Genomic DNA, 17,067 nt, shown 5'->3' with positions numbered 1-17,067 from the left:
ACATTATGACTAACTTGGTTCACTTTTTCTGCCTCAGCCAACACTAAGAAAACAAGAAAATCACTGTGAAGTTGTGGAGCGCACATTGTATGCTACAAGGTTGTATTTGCTGGGCTGAATGAAGTCCATTAAACACAGTGATGTACGATACGCAAGACAATATGATACTGAGATGTTTTCTCCAATATGGCATATTCATAAATATTACAGATCTATTAGATGTGTTTAAGCATATTTATCTTACCACCATCTGTGTGAGTTTGTGTTGTCTCGAGTTCAGTTGTCACATCCATGGATGTGTCACGCGCAGAAGAGTTTGTCTGGCTGGTAGAGTCCGTCTGGGGGGACTCGGATGACTGGCCTTGACCTCGGTATCCTCGTGATGGTGACTCGGAGGATGACTGCTGCTGCACCTGACTGCCTAGGCTCATGCTGGTCATTGATATCCCATCTTCCCCTGTGTTGTCCACACCCATCATAACCTTATCCCCAGACTCATCGTCATAGGGGTCAAGGTCATCATCAATGTCAGAAGGCGTTCCAGGTGGAGGTGTGCAGTGAGGACCTCTTTTTGTCGGAGTAGATCGCCCCTGGAGTGGTGAATACTACCACTATTACTACTACGGGAGTAGATTGCCCCTGGACTGGTGAATACTACCCCTATTACTACTACTGGAGTAGATCACCCCTGGAGTGGTGAATACTACCACTATTACTACTACGGGAGTAGATCGCCCCTGGAGTGGTGAATACTACCCCTATTACTACTACTGGATTAGATCGCCCCTGGAGTGGTGAATACTACCACTATTACTACTACTGGAGTAGATCACCCCTGGAGTGGTGAATACTACCCCTATTACTACTACTGGATTAGATCGCCCCTGGAGTGGTGAATACTACCACTATTACTACTACTGGAGTAGATCACCCCTGGAGTGGTGAATACTACCCCTGTTACTACTACTGGAGTAGATCACCCCTGGAGTGGTGAATACTACCACTATTACTACTACTGGAGTAGATCACCCCTGGAGTGATGAATACTACCACTATTACTACTACTGGATTAGATCGCCCCTGGAGTGGTGAATACTACCACTATTACTACTACTGGAGTAGATCACCCCTGGAGTGGTGAATACTACCCCTGTTACTACTACTGGAGTAGATCACCCCTGGAGTGGTGAATACTACCACTATTACTACTACTGGAGTAGATCGCCCCTGGAGTGGTGAATACTACCCCTATTACTACTACTGGATTAGATCGCCCCTGGAGTGATGAATACTACCACTATTACTACTACTGGAGTAGATCACCCCTGGAGTGATGAATACTACCCCTGTTACTACTACTGGAGTAGATCGCCCCTGGAGTGATGAATACTACCACTATTACTACTACTGGAGTAGATCGCCCCTGGAGTGGTGAATACTACCCCTATTACTACTACTGGATTAGATCGCCCCTGGAGTGATGAATACTACCACTATTACTACTACTGGAGTAGATCACCCCTGGAGTGATGAATACTACCACTATTACTACTACTGGAGTAGATCACCCCTGGAGTGGTGAATACTACCCCTGTTACTACTACTGGAGTAGATCACCCCTGGAGTGGTGAATACTACCACTATTACTACTACTGGAGTAGATCACCCCTGGAGTGATGAATACTACCACTATTACTACTACTGGATTAGATCGCCCCTGGAGTGGTGAATACTACCACTATTACTACTACTGGAGTAGATCACCCCTGGAGTGGTGAATACTACCCCTGTTACTACTACTGGAGTAGATCACCCCTGGAGTGGTGAATACTACCACTATTACTACTACTGGAGTAGATCACCCCTGGAGTGATGAATACTACCACTATTACTACTACTGGAGTAGATCACCCCTGGAGTGGTGAATACTACCACTATTACTACTACTGGATTAGATCGCCCCTGGAGTGATGAATACTACCACTATTACTACTACTGGAGTAGATCACCCCTGGAGTGGTGAATACTACCACTATTACTACTACTGGAGTAGATCGCCCCTGGAGTGATGAATACTACCACTATTACTACTACTGGAGTAGATCGCCCCTGGAGTGGTGAATACTACCACTATTACTACTACTGGAGTAGATCACCCCTGGAGTGGTGAATACTACCACTATTACTACTACTGGTAATGATAGAGATAACTGACAGATTTTGTCCACTTGTTTCTGACACTTGCATGTGGATTTTGACATTTTGAAATCAACAAAACTAAAATTAAAAATGTTCCATACACATATACAGACTTGTTACATTTATAGAGTGTTTAAGAAAATAAGGAAGTGAATGTTGTTTTGGGCCACAGTCAGCAATATTCCAGCTTTAACATGGCTACCTTTATATAACCAGGCCTCAAAGTTGCGACTAAAATGGTAGCCAATGCGACCTAAATTTCAGTTTGTCTACTGTCTAAAATTCAGAGGTAGCCAAATGACTACCTAGAAAAATATCTTGACTAAATTCTATTGCTACACATCTGTAGACACAAAAATAAATAACACCTGATATTGGAAAATATGTTTGCTAATAATTGTACTCGCAAATAATTCCTTCTAAAGTTGACAATGAACCAAAATACATAAAAATTGATGTAATTAGTACTTCATTTTAGTTGACAATTCTCAATGGATAAGCGAGGATATATATAATCTAGTAACATAAATTACATCATTGTTCAAGTTACAAATAACAAAAATCAAGTACAGTTTCCACTAATATACAATTTCATGACTAGTGCTGTAACTTGTACATATTATGATAGTTAGTTGATAAAGATGATTTCAAATGCTTTTGGCTACCTACAATATAGGCTTGACCTTTTGATTTTACCACTGGCTAACTGGAAAAAAATACTTGTAGCCATATGGCTACTTGGTAAAAATTTAAACTTTGAGGCCTGATAACTTAGAGAAGATCAGGCTCGTAACAGGAAACATGAGCAGTGATCCACAGCTTTGTGATGACACGCAATCAGTCCAGGCACAGAGCCGGACATCTCACGGCAAGCCACTCGTGCTGGAAGGCTGTTCAACAGTCATGATATTCTGGCACTCACAAACTGAGACTGGGTTTCCTCTGTGATGGCTGCCATCTCAGTGGCAGGGCTGTCCCGGGGGCTACAGAAGTGCTTCACCACCGCCTCCTCCAGGGTCCTGGAGAACCACAGCTGGTCTGGCACACACATAACATGGGATTACTCAACAAGGTTGGGTACAGGAAAAGGGACAAAAGTTAACATCATACATGTGCACTCCTCAATTTAATAAAGGGAGCGTATGTTACAAAACTGTTTAATCTCTACTGCCACACAATTTTAGGATATAGTTTCAGGATCAGCAACATAACAGATGTCAATATGATTCTCATACACATCACAACCACCTACCCTCTGATGATATAAGTCTGTCAGAAAATGTGCGACAACATTCATGACACCAGAGCTGTGCGATGACCTTCATCATGGGGGCAGCGGGGGTGAGTGTGGCAATCTGTTCCCCCCGTCCACCACCGGCCAGGCTGCTTTGGCTGACAGTGTACGACTGGCTGGAATCAAATGATGTCTGCTGACCTGCAGCAGTCTTCGACTCTGAAATCATCATGTTTCGGTATCAGATGTGTTTCAACATTTGAGAGATATACTGAGACCACCTTAAAACTGAGCTGTGTATCAGAAGGAACACAAACAAGTTGAGGATGTTGGCGATTGTTGGGTTGCAACTTCATTGTAAGCATTAGTACAAACAGCAGAGGACATAGGACACATAACACACTAGTTTATCAGGGTTAGCATAAAAAAAAACTTTTTTCACATCCTCATCTCTAAGTAAAAGTTAACATACTACAGTGTTGCACACTATGTTCACTTGTTCATGGTTAACATCCTACATTGTTACACATTATGTTCTCTGTTTCATGGTTAACATCCTACATTGTTACACACTATGTTCTCTGTTTCATGGTTAACATCCTACATTGTTACACACTATGTTCTCTGTTTCATGGTTAACATCCTACATTGTTACGCACTATATTCTCTGGGTCATTGTTAACATGCTACATTGTTACACACTATGTTCCCTATTACATGGTTAACATCCTACATTGTTACACACTATGTTCTCTGGGTCATTGTTAACATCCTACATTGTTACACACTATGTTCTCTGGGTCATTGTTAACATCCTACATTGTTACACACTATGTTCTCTGGGTCATTGTTAACATGCTACATTGTTACACACTATGTTCCCTATTACATGGTAAACATCCTAAATTGTTACACATTATGTTCTCTGGGTCATGGTTAACATGCTACATTGTTACACACTATGTTCTCTGGGTCATGGTTAACATGCTACATTGTTACACATTATGTTCTCTGGGTCATGGTTAACATCCTACATTGTTACACACTATGTTCTCTGGGTCATTGTTAACATGCTACATTGTTACACACTATGTTCTCAGGGTCATGGTTACACATTATGTTCTCTGGGTCATTGTTAACATCCTACATTGTTACACACTATGTTCTCTGGGTCATGGTTAACATCCTACATTGTTACACACTATGTTCTCTGTTTCATGGTTAACATCCTACATTGTTACACACTATGTTCTCTGGGTCATTGTTTACATGCTACATTGTTACAAACTATGTTCTCTGGGTCATGGTTAACATCCTACATTGTTACACACTATGTTCTCTGGGTCATTCTTTACATGCTACATTGTTACAAACTATGTTCTCTGGGTCATGGTTAACATCCTACATTGTTACACACTATGTTCTCTGGGTCATTGTTAACATCCTACATTGTTACACACTATGTTCTCTGGGTCATGGTTAACATCCTACATTGTTACACATTATGTTCTCTGGGTCATTGTTAACATTCTACATTGTTACACACTATGTTCTCTGGGTCATTGTTAACATGCTACATTGTTACACACTATGTTCTCTGTTTCATGGTTAACATCCTACATTGTTACACATTATGTTCTCTTGGTCATTGTTAACATCCTACATTGTTACACACTGTGTTCTCTGGGTCATTGATAACATCTTACATTGTTACACACTATGTTCTCTGTTTCATGGTTAACATCCTACATTGTTACACACTATGTTCTCTGTTTCATAGTTAACATCCTACATTGTTACACATTATGTTCTCTGGGTCATTGTTTACATGCTACATTGTTACACACTATGTTCTCTGGGTCACTGTTAACATCCTACATTGTTACACCCTACGTTCTCTGGGTCATGGTTAACATGCAACATTTTGAAACCTACTGCTTTCTTCCTTGTCCTTCTTCTTGGTGCGAAGTTTCCTGATCCGTGACCGTGGTGACATAAGCAGGATGCCCTGCACAACACGCGAAATGTCGTGAAGAGAGAAGACGTAGTGGGCATGTGCAGGAGTCGGTCGAAGCTTGTCTCGGACTGACTGATACAGCTCCACCAGACCAACAATCATTGCCTGGGGAAAGTCAAATAATCTTACAGCAGAAGAAGAAGAAGGATTCAGTCAGCAATATTAAGCCATCACACATCATCCTCTCACTAATCTGTGCCAGTCAAACTAGTGGTTCATAACATGCTCAAGGACCCACCCTGTCAGCCAAAGTACAGACACCATCAACCCCATTTTAGTCAGCTCTAGCATGGAGTCCCTACAACATCACTAACCCACTGAGTGATACATCTGACCTACCTGTCCGAACTCATAGTGGTGCTCCACAGTATAGGTCGGGAACTCCTCTAGCCAGGGCTGTAACTGCCGAGAGTAGATCGTAACTAGGTTCTCCATCGACGGACAAAACACGCACAGGTTGATGAACAGTCGCGTCAATCGAGATGACATCACATAACATGCATGTCCCAGACCTGTACCTGAGGTTTAACACAGAGAGATGGGCAAACATGTACGTATACAGGAAATATTTCTCATGAGTCTGTACTGGCAGTGGAGAACAGAAACCAAAAGCTAACTGGGAACTTCTGGAATGTGCACATGTACAGTGTAACCACAAGTGAATCACATTCGTGAGGACAGTCCAAAATATACCAACACTTAAGACTAGACAAGAGGAGTGCCTTGACCTCGAGTTGAAATCTGCCTTGACCATGTAATCATCTTCAAAAGATTGACTTTCCTCTTTCACTGTATCTTCCATGCATTTTCATAAAAATTAGTCACATGTATATGAATCCGCCTTAACTTGATCATAAAGCTAACACACCATGTAAGAAAGGTTCTCTGCAAAGACCAAAAGATATTTGTGTGTAAAAGAGTGTAATTGTATCATAGTTATGCACAAATCCGAAATAAGCAAATAAATATAAGCCAAGAGCCAAGAGATAACTATATCTGATGTACACTCAAAATGTCCACAGAATACTTGTGTTAATGCTATACTTTAGGTTTATGGATCTGCATAAGCTACTTAAAAAAAGTGACAAGAACTAATTCTGGAAAGATATATTTTCTTATTCTGCCAAATATGTGTAGACCAAGTAAATATAAATGACGACTTTACAAACAATTCATTAAACACATGGCAATATTATTAGTTGGAAAATCCAAAATGGCTGTATACGGTCTCATATTAGGTCAGTAACATCCATCTTGGATTTTTACTGATGTATACAGGCTAATGTGTTGTTTTTCGTTCTGCACTCTGATTGGTCAATCTCACTTTGAGACGTAATAAATTCAGATATGTTTTTGAATAACAGAAAAAAAATCTGAAATGACTTTCTATTCTTCGACACACAAAAATCTGTAAACCAAGAAATAAGTCTATGAAAGCAGAAGCAACAGAAGCTATATTTTTGTTAGGCCTTACCAGGAGATGAGGGTGTGGTGCAGGCTGCCACGAATGTCGCCTCCTCCATGCCCTGGAAGCGCTGTCTCTGTCTGTCGTACACGCCGCCAGTCGTCAGGATCTGTCGCAGCACCTCAAGTGGGGGCTGGTAGGCTGTACACAACAACATTTACCATGGTGACAAGAATAGCGGTCAAATGGAAGCATGCTATCTTGTGTAATAAATAATGAATAAGTTAACTGGCTACCTGAGTGTATTGTATGTAACAGATGTTAAAAGGAACTGTGCAAAATATATAGTATTGGTGACGTAGGTATGTAGAGTCAATCACAACAGTATGAACAATCAAATCAATGTTAGGCACGGCAAGAGCGAGACTTTTTCCCACAAACATCCATTCCAATAACCACCATTCATTCCCGTACCCTTTATTCATGATGAACAGTCCCAATCCTTACTGGTAAGAATTGAATTGATAAGCTGGGTGATGCTCTACTTAGAGTGGAGAAGGGAAACGATATTGTGACAACACAAAGAACTAACAGCCTATCCTCTGTGCCATGTTGAGAAGGGACAATATATTGTGACAACACAATGAACTTACAGCCTATCATCTGTGCCATGTTGAGAAGGGACACAATATTGTGACAACACAATGAACCTACAGCCTGTCCTCTGTGCCATGTTGAGAAGGGCTACAATATTGTGACAACACAATGAACCTACAGCCTATCCTCTGTGCCATGTTGAGAAGGGACACAATACTGTGACAACACAATGAACCTACAGCCTATCCTCTGTGCCATGTTGAGAAGGGCTACAATATTGTGACAACACAAAGAACTTACAGCCTATCCTCTGTGCCATGTTGAGAAGGGACACAATATTGTGACAACACAAAGATCCTACAGCCTATCCTCTGTGCCATGTTGAGAAGGGAAACAATATTGTGACAACACAATGAACCTACAGCCTATCCTCTGTGCCATGTTGAGAAGGGATACAATATTGTGACAACACAAAGAACCTACAGCCTATCCTCTGTGCCATGTTGAGAAGGGAAACAATATTGTGACAACACAATGAACCTACAGCCTATCCTCTGTGCCATATTGAGAAGGGACACAATATTGTGACAACACAAAGATCCTACAGCCTATCCTCTGTGCCATGTTGAGAAGGGACACAATATTGTGACAACACAATGAACCTACAGCCTATCCTCTGTGCCATGTTGAGAAGGGACACAATATTGTGACAACACAATGAACCTACAGCCTATCCTCTGTGCCATGTTGAGAAGGGCTACAATATTGTGACAACACAATGAACCTACAGCCTATCCTCTGTGCCATGTTGAGAAGGGACACAATATTGTGACAACACAAAGATCCTACAGCCTATCCTCTGTGCCATGTTGAGAAGGGAAACAACATTGTGACAACACAATGAACCTACAGCCTATCCTCTGTGCCATGTTGAGAAGGGACACAATATTGTGACAACACAATGAACCTACAGCCTATCCTCTGTGCCATGTTGAGAAGGGACACAATATTGTGACAACACAAAGATCCTACAGCCTATCCTCTGTGCCATGTTGAGAAGGGACACAATATTGTGACAACACAATGAACCTACAGCCTATCCTCTGTGCCATGTTGAGAAGGGCTACAATATTGTGACAACACAATGAACCTACAGCCTATCATCTGTGCCATGTTGAGAAGGGCTACAATATTGTGACAACACAATGAACCTACAGCCTATCCTCTGTGCCATGTTGAGAAGGGACACAATATTGTGACAACACAATGAACCTACAGCCTATCCTCTGTGCCATGTTGAGGTCATCCACAAAGAAGAGATGCCTCTGTCTGTCCGCGGCCTGCAGTGACCCGGGCGCCCCCACCACATCCATGGCCTTGTTCTTCAGCTGCACGATGTGGTCCACCATCATGTCCTGGAAGATGGCAGACGTCATCCCACGTGACATCATGGCCGTTGTTGACGTCTGCTTCGGTAGGACCAGGTGCTGCAAACAACATTAATACTTGTGATTTGCAAGAAGATCCACAAAGTGTAGAAAACCCTTATGTATCGGTATATATAATAATTGCTACATCAATGCACTGTTAAACTCTTCTGCCAGTCATTGTATGGTTTCTTTATTCAGTCTTCCCAACAATAGGGTCCACAATGAGAAACAAACACAGGTTTCAACATTTATATGGCAAATCTAATCTGCAAACCAAGTAATCAGAAAAAGAGGTCTTAATTTCCACCAACGACGAGTCCAAAATGAGCTGTAGAGTAGTCATCTCACACACACTGAGCCTGTCCAACACAGGAGACAGGTGCAGACAATCTGTGTAACTGACTTCACTCCATACCTTGATGAGTGCTGTCTTGCCCACTCCGGCAACACCAGTCAGCAGGACGGGGAGGTGGGCCGACACGAACAGCTCCAGGAGGTAGTTGTAGCGATCCACCTAACACAGACAGCTTTATGTCACTCACAACTATAATCAGAGGCAAGGAATTACATATTAGAAGTAATAACTATTGACATTTTGTAATCAATGTATTCCGCAATTGTGTCATCGGGCAATATACCATTGAAGTACATGGACAGCTTGACATATGTAAGTGCACATCAGATTTACCTAGTGTGCATATGTAAGTGCACATCAGATTTGCCTAGTGTGCATATGTAAGTGCACATCAGATTGACTTAGTGTCCATATGTAAGTGCACATCAGATTTACCTAATGTGCATATGTATGTGCACATCAGATTTACCTAGTGTGCATATGTATGTGCACATCAGATTTACCTAGAGTGCATTTGTAAGTGCACATCAGATTGACTTAGTGTGCATATGTATGTGCACATCAGATTTACCTAGTGTGCATATGTATGTGCACATCAGATTTACCTAGAGTGCATTTGTAAGTGCACATCGGATTCACTCAGTGTGCATATGTATGTGCACATCAGACTGACTTAATGTGCATATGTAAGTGCACATCAGATTCACTCAATACTACCAGTGAAGATTATGAGTTTCATTGATCATTGACACATGACTAGACACATTACAGCAAGTTTTCAACAGCCATTACAAATCCAGTTGAGTTATATTCCTTGATACAAGCAGGATGTGCTATGGACCAAAGTGTCCAGACCTCCGTCTGCACCAAGTTGCAATGTCTTCAACAAATAAAGCAGTGGAGGGTTCACTGTAATATTCAACCATAGACAGATTGTTACTGTCCAACCTTGTGAGGCTTTACCACCATTTGTTTGTCTTATCTGAAATAAAATACACAAATAAATAAAAACACTATCACATGTCCCACTGTTCACAGAGTACAAATATTTCTGCAGAGGTACTGATTTCTGCAGACGTACTGACCTCTGGTGTGAAGACGAACCCTCCCAGGCTCCGAACCTTCTCTTGCTGTCTCTGCCCCCAGCGTGTGAAGGTCCCACTTGTCTCTTCCAGACAGTAGTCAAACACCTGACCCCACACAGGCAATCGGACTGGGTGGGAAGCTCGGTAAAGCACATCATGGGCAAACTTGCTGAATCGTTCGCGGAATCTAAACAGGACAAGAGAGGGAACATAACCTCCTTAGTATTCCCTTTAATGCACCTGACTACAACACACGTATTCAATGCCTATGCTGCAGACAGAAAGAGCTACTAGACCTACCTATCATGCAGAGATCCCCCAAAAGACCAGATGTAGGCAAAGGCGAACATGCCCTTGACGATGGTGGTGTAGCCAGGGATGAGGACCTCGATGTGGGAGCTGCTGGTCATCCGACTTGCCATTTGCCGGGATGGAGCGCCACCTAGTGAGCTCTTGGTGCCGCCCTGATGCTCTGCAAATACGCACCAAAATGTATAATACTGAACAGGTACAAGTGTCTGTCACGGTGTAGCACTGATAACAATCTCTGATTGATGCCCAAGAATTTAGGTCTGCTAATTGGAAGAGAATAATTATGACCATATTTGGAATATGATGTGAGGTGAGGTGAGGTGAAATGGGGTTTAACGTCGCGTCCAAGATTATTGCACTTATATAGCGACGTGGGAATATGATGTGAGTAGCACATATACATAATAGGATTTAAAGTGTCATAAGAATATTGTTTCTAAACGGTACCTGGCTATATTGTAGTGTAGATTTAGGACAAAGACTATTGGAAGTCAATGTCTAGGTATGGAAGTTGTGATAGAGCTCTGGTGCTGTTGTACAAAGCAATCTTTGCGCAAAAGGGATCGTAACTCTCTTACCTTCACATAGACTTACAACATATGTAGCGCTAAGATTGTTTTGTATAACAACACCTATGTCACTGGGCAGGTGGGCTTGAAGAGTGAGACCTAGCAGTGATGCCACACATACCATCCTCTTCCTTTAGTTCTGCCTGGACGCGGCGGTCCAGCTCTTCTCGGAGGAACATCTTGTCAAACAGCGCTTTCAGCATGTTGAGGAACATGGTGACTTCCTGGATACCGGGCACCACCTGATTGGCTCGCACCTTCTCCACCCCGACGTCAGTAAGCAGGGCAGGACAGCACTCACTGGCCAGGAACTTCACAGTGGGTGGGAACACATCCTTTACAAGGTCATCAAGGATTTTCATGCTGTGGAGAAGAAGCAATAATTTGTAACATGACAGCTGAATAAACATTTACAGAACAGGGTCTATTCATTAAACGTGACAAAAATGTGTACAAATCAAATAAATTGTTTATACTGGCTGAGTCACTATCTTGATATTTTTGTTTACTGATTCAAGAGCATGGAGCCAAAAGCCACTTTGAGAAAATATATTGTCGGATCATATGTTTTGTGACTTCATACATTTTCGAACAGCCATGTTTATCGCGAGTACTCCCACTATAACGAGGGTGGAGGAACACAGGCATTGTAAATACTCACATAATGGCCTGGTTATTTTAGATAAAGTTGTCTTTTATAAGAGAATGAGATGTTTTACGGTTGTTCTTGTGACAAGCAAGAAAACTATGTAAGTTCCTTTGTCTGAAAACCCATAACACATGGATAATATAAATAGTTTTCTGAACCCCTCTAAAATGGATGCTGTAGACAAATAAAAGGATACAACTAAAAATTGATACAAAATCAAAGTAACAATTAACTTTTAAAGTAGTAATTGATTGAATGTGTTGTATGTAGTCTCAGGCCACTGCAACCTTACATACACATACACGTTAAGAATACAAGGCATTCCACACACCAAGTGTCAGTAATTATTTTTGCCCTCAAAGCCGACCCAAACAAACTTCATGGCAAATTGAATAAAACAATATTGAGGTACACAAATATATTTATATTTCAACCTATCCAAGATAAAAGATGTAAACTATAAAATATAAATATTCATATGCACCAATGTAACACTTTACACGAGACCTAGAACTGATGTGATTCCAGGATGTAGTGTCTGATGACACTGTACACACAGAGCCCTGCATCGGCACAAGTCATGTTTCCCAGATACAGGTAAAACTAACATGACATTGAACTCACCATGCTGATGTGAGAACCCATTTAGTTTTGGCCGTCTGCTTCCACTGGTGTATGAGACCCTCCCAGGACACAGTGACAGGGGCACAATGAACAACTGTGCACCTAGCGATCGCTCCAGGAGATGCCTCTACCAGGCTTGGGCTCTCGAAGATGAAAGCAGTTGTGTCTGAAGTTGTACAAAGAAGTTGTATCAAGGACTTACAAGATACAAGATAAACTTTTAAATGAGATTGCCCCTAATGTCCAGCCATTGAAGCAACATGATTTACCAATCTTTCCCTGCTCTGGAGTTGTTGTTTACAATTTACTGTTAAGAAATTTGATTAATACACCAGTGTCAATTAAAGCTGTAACATTTATTAATATCATTTATAATACAATATCTTCATTTTACATGGACATGTTTTCCCCAAAACAGAAAAAGCAGGGTCCCACAGAAGGGTTTCCAATAATGAAATGTTCAGTTACAGTGACAAGAATACATATACATGAATATTCCCCCATATTGCTGCAACCCGTCTTGGGCAGACAAACCAGTTGTTGATACAAGCAAGGATGAACATCAGAGTACAATGACACCCAACCAAACACACTTGGGCAGGCAAACCAGTTGTTGATACAAGCAAGGATGAACATCAGAGCACAATGTCACCCAATACTCTGCATTGTAACCACTCATTTCTCAGGTGGGTCGGCTGCTACCTGCATTAAGTACAATCCATTCTGTCCCAGAATCCCAATGGCGGTTGCCAGCTACTCACCTCTCAACTTGACCTGCTCTCCATTGGCCACAGACAGTTTGTGTTCCTCGTCCAGTAGTGTCTTGAGTCCATCTGCCCACACAGCATCCAGGTCCCCATCCATCACCAACCAGCGCAGCAGAACAGACGGCAACTCTGTCTGATGCCGATGACGCTTCTCCGCCACCTTCTGGGCATCGATGTAGGCTCGCACAGCCAGCGACATGGCGTAAGAGTCACTGGCAATCTTGGACATGATGCCCCCATGCCACAGGCCATTCTCAAAATGTCCAAACATCTGGAAGAGAACAAGCTTTTTAAAAACCTGACAAATGATGCACAGGAGAACCTGACATATCAGATCAAAGTGACTTGCTAAATCCAAACCATCTCAATAAACAACTTTCAAGAGTAGCAACAATGTCTTTGAGATATTGTGAAATAAACAGTTTCCTGATAAAAGATTAATTGCATGCCTTTCAATGGTGATTCCCAGTTATGTGTTTGTTAGCTGGAAGTACATGTCCAAGAAAACAGTATTTGTAGAAACATAGCTCAGAAACAAGTGGGTAGAATAACATTAAACATTTTAATCCATTCATTGATAGTGGCCACAGGCCTAGTTTCTCATTTAACACAACTAACTGCTGGTTGTACCCTAACTGCAAGGTAGACAGAGGCAACAAGCTTGACTCCAAGTGGCAGCCTAGTTTCTCATTTAACACAACTGGCTGCTGGTTGTACTGCAAGGTAGACAGAGGCAACAAGCTTGACTCCAAGTGGCAGCCTAGTTTCTCATTTAACACAACTGGCTGCTGGTTGTACTGCAAGGTAGACAGAGGCAACAAGCTTGACTCCAAGTGGCAGCCTTGTTTCTCATTTAACACAACTGGCTGCTGGTTGTACTGCAAGGTAGACAGAGGCAACAAGCTTGACTCCAAGTGGCAGACTAGTTTCTCATTTAACACAACTGGCTGCTGGTTGTACTGCAAGGTAGACAGAGGCAACAAGCTTGACTCCAAGTGGCAGCCTTGTTTCTCATTTAACACAACTGGCTGCTGGTTGTACTGCAAGGTAGACAGAGGCAACAAGCTTGACTCCAAGTGGCAGCCTAGTTTCTCATTTAACACAACTGGCTGCTGGTTGTACTGCAAGGTAGACAGAGGCAACAAGCTTGACTCCAAGTGGCAGCCTTGTTTCTCATTTAACACAACTGGCTGCTGGTTGTACTGCAAGGTAGACAGAGGCAACAAGCTTGACTCCAAGTGGCAGACTAGTTTCTCATTTAACACAACTGGCTGCTGGTTGTACTGCAAGGTAGACAGTGGCAACAAGCTTGACAAGAGAGAAACTGTCAGAAAGTGTGTTCACCAGTATATGGTATAGCAATGAAGTAGTAATGGGAACATGACTGTTAGCTTTTAGGGCCTGCATACTGGCTGCAGCTGTTGAATACCCTAGGGAGAGAAGAGAGATCTAAAACTGTATCCAAGCCATGACCAAGTTGAAATGCAGCCATGTGCTACTGGGCAGAGCCAGCAGTGGTGTCAGGTGGATGCCTCATGGCTGGAGAGCTGCTGATTCCATCTCACCTCACTAGGCGGCATGACAGTCGGGAGAAGGCGGATGAGGTCCACTTTGGGGAACTTGGCACAGTCCATCATCTTCTCCTTCTCCTCTTGGTTGACTCGCTTCACATCATCAAAGATTTCTTTGGTGGCCAACAGGTTCATATGCAGCAGTCGCATCTTATGGGAACCCTTGGTCTTCTTCTGCTTGAGATCCTCATCAATGTTCTGGAGAAACTGTAAGATTGATGGTTAGAGGAGATTAAACACTCACTTCAACAGTTACATCGTTTGATTCACACCACATGACACATGTTCAAATTGCATGTCTTGATTAAGTGTTGAACAGTGTCATGTCAGTGTCTGATAGTCACAAGTCCCATTCCAGTGTCTGACAGTCACATGTCTCATACCAGTGTTTGACAGTCACATGTCCCATACCAGTGTTTGACAGTCACATGTCCCATACCAGTGTCTGACAGTCACATGTCCCATACCAGTGTCTGACAGTCACATGTCCCATACCAGTGTCTGACAGTCAAATGTCCCATACCAGTGTCTGACAGTCACATGTCCGATACTAGTGTCTGACAGTCACATGTCCAATAGCAGTGTCTGACAGTAACATGTCCAAAAGCAGTGTCTGACAGTCACATGTCCCATACCAGTGTTTGACAGTCACATGTCCCATACCAATGTCTGACAGTCATATGTCCCATTCCAGTGTCTGACAGTCACATGTCCCATACCAGTGTCTGACAGTCACATGTCCCATACCAGTGTCTGACAGTCACATGGCAGTGTCATGTAGTCATGTGATTTGGTAAAACAATCAAATGATAAAGTTGAGCCATCACATCTTGGTTCAACCGTCACATGACTTGACTCACAACACAATCAAGTTACAAAACTTATATCTTATATCAAGATTAATATTGTCTTATTTATACACAGCAATATCCAGAGAGATGATTGTCATGATCATAACATAACAGCTTGTGTTCATTTCAAATTCTGAAAAAAATATGAAAAAATCAGCGGAAAAGAGTTACAACAGATGAATATGTGGACATGTGTTGGATATGCCCCACAAGATTACAGACACACCAGTCTTATCTTGCATGAACAAAAGCAGAAACAGCAAAATATATCGTAAAACAAAACAAGCAAAATATACTGAAGCAACTAAACATCTAGGCTATATGTTAGGGAGGCAGTACTAGTTTAATATAGGATATATATCATACACTATGTAAATGATAGGTCATTCATTTTCTCATGAAACAATGACAATAAACTGTACTGGTAAAATCAAGCTCCCCCAATGCCCTGTCAATCTGTGTTTAATGTTAGGGCCTGGTCATTCTTTATAAGGGCTGGATGGGTGGGGAACATAGATAGGGCAAAACACACAGGCCCCTTAAAACATAAACAATGGTTCTGAAAGAAGACTGTACCCAAATCCTAAACATACCATGCTGCATGTATGACACTGGACACTGACTCTAGGTTGGAAGCATAACAAACTCTAGCATTTGGAGGACACCTTGTGCTTGAACTTGATATAAAATATTCTAAATATAAGAAAAGAAATATGAAAATAGGCCAGGTGTATGGATGACTCCACTGACATGTTACAACCTTTTGCTGGAGAGAAATGCAGACCTATCAACAAGTCATGATATATACCTTATATCACCCATATTACGTATTACGTAAGAAGCACCCAGGATGCTCTCAAAATTAGAAATAAGGGGCTCTTATTAGAACATTATTTTGGTGAAAAAAAAACAGTTGAAAGATCGTAAATTTTGGGGTTTATGCTGACAGCCTGAAATGTTTATATAAGACAGATATATTTTTCCAGAATTTAATTGCCCATAAATAAGGGTGCATATAACACACAAGTGCGTATTATACATGAATAAATAAGTCCTGTGTACATTAATCAATTGGAAGGGGTGCTAATTGGGATTGTTTACTGGCTAATATATTAGCAAATATCGCCGTGGGCGCTTATTACGTTGAATACGGAATGTATTTAAGGGAGTGCAATCTTACGTCAATCAGACCAAACGCTTTGTCTAATTTATCTCTTTTCTTCTGTATTTGTTTCTTTCTATTCTCGTCATGATCATTCCTTATTCTCTTGTCTTCCCACGTCATCTTTTGTACATATGTAAATAATATATGGAAATACCAAGGAGAGGGTGTCCTAAGTCTGATAACTTGCTCCTAATTCTTTTCCATTTGTGAAGGTAATATGTTTTTACTAAACTACAA

At 41.7% G+C, this 17,067-nt stretch overlaps 1 protein-coding gene across 1 annotated transcript in view; it reads right to left on the bottom strand.

Annotated features, from left to right (window-relative positions):
• LOC139470361 (dynein heavy chain domain-containing protein 1-like) overlaps window positions 1-17,067 on the bottom strand; it is a 187,601-nt gene that overhangs the window by 96,436 nt on the left and 74,098 nt on the right. Inside the window, exons 50-63 of the mRNA XM_071252756.1 lie at window positions 14,809-15,021; window positions 13,238-13,514; window positions 12,477-12,642; window positions 11,325-11,566; window positions 10,623-10,794; window positions 10,323-10,509; window positions 9,298-9,396; window positions 8,729-8,939; window positions 6,925-7,056; window positions 5,790-5,968; window positions 5,369-5,555; window positions 3,452-3,652; window positions 3,122-3,237; window positions 245-590 (exon numbers count right to left, since the gene is read on the bottom strand). Coding sequence (XP_071108857.1) covers window positions 245-590; window positions 3,122-3,237; window positions 3,452-3,652; window positions 5,369-5,555; window positions 5,790-5,968; window positions 6,925-7,056; window positions 8,729-8,939; window positions 9,298-9,396; window positions 10,323-10,509; window positions 10,623-10,794; window positions 11,325-11,566; window positions 12,477-12,642; window positions 13,238-13,514; window positions 14,809-15,021 — 2,728 coding nt within the window. The remainder of the gene's footprint in view (window positions 1-244; window positions 591-3,121; window positions 3,238-3,451; window positions 3,653-5,368; window positions 5,556-5,789; window positions 5,969-6,924; window positions 7,057-8,728; window positions 8,940-9,297; window positions 9,397-10,322; window positions 10,510-10,622; window positions 10,795-11,324; window positions 11,567-12,476; window positions 12,643-13,237; window positions 13,515-14,808; window positions 15,022-17,067) is intronic.

Source organism: Haliotis cracherodii, unplaced genomic scaffold, assembly GCF_022045235.1.
Source record: "Haliotis cracherodii isolate W230 unplaced genomic scaffold, xgHalCrac1.p SCAF_20, whole genome shotgun sequence".
Classification (NCBI taxonomy): domain Eukaryota; kingdom Metazoa; phylum Mollusca; class Gastropoda; order Lepetellida; family Haliotidae; genus Haliotis; species Haliotis cracherodii.
This window is presented reverse-complemented; position numbering and strand designations above follow the sequence as displayed.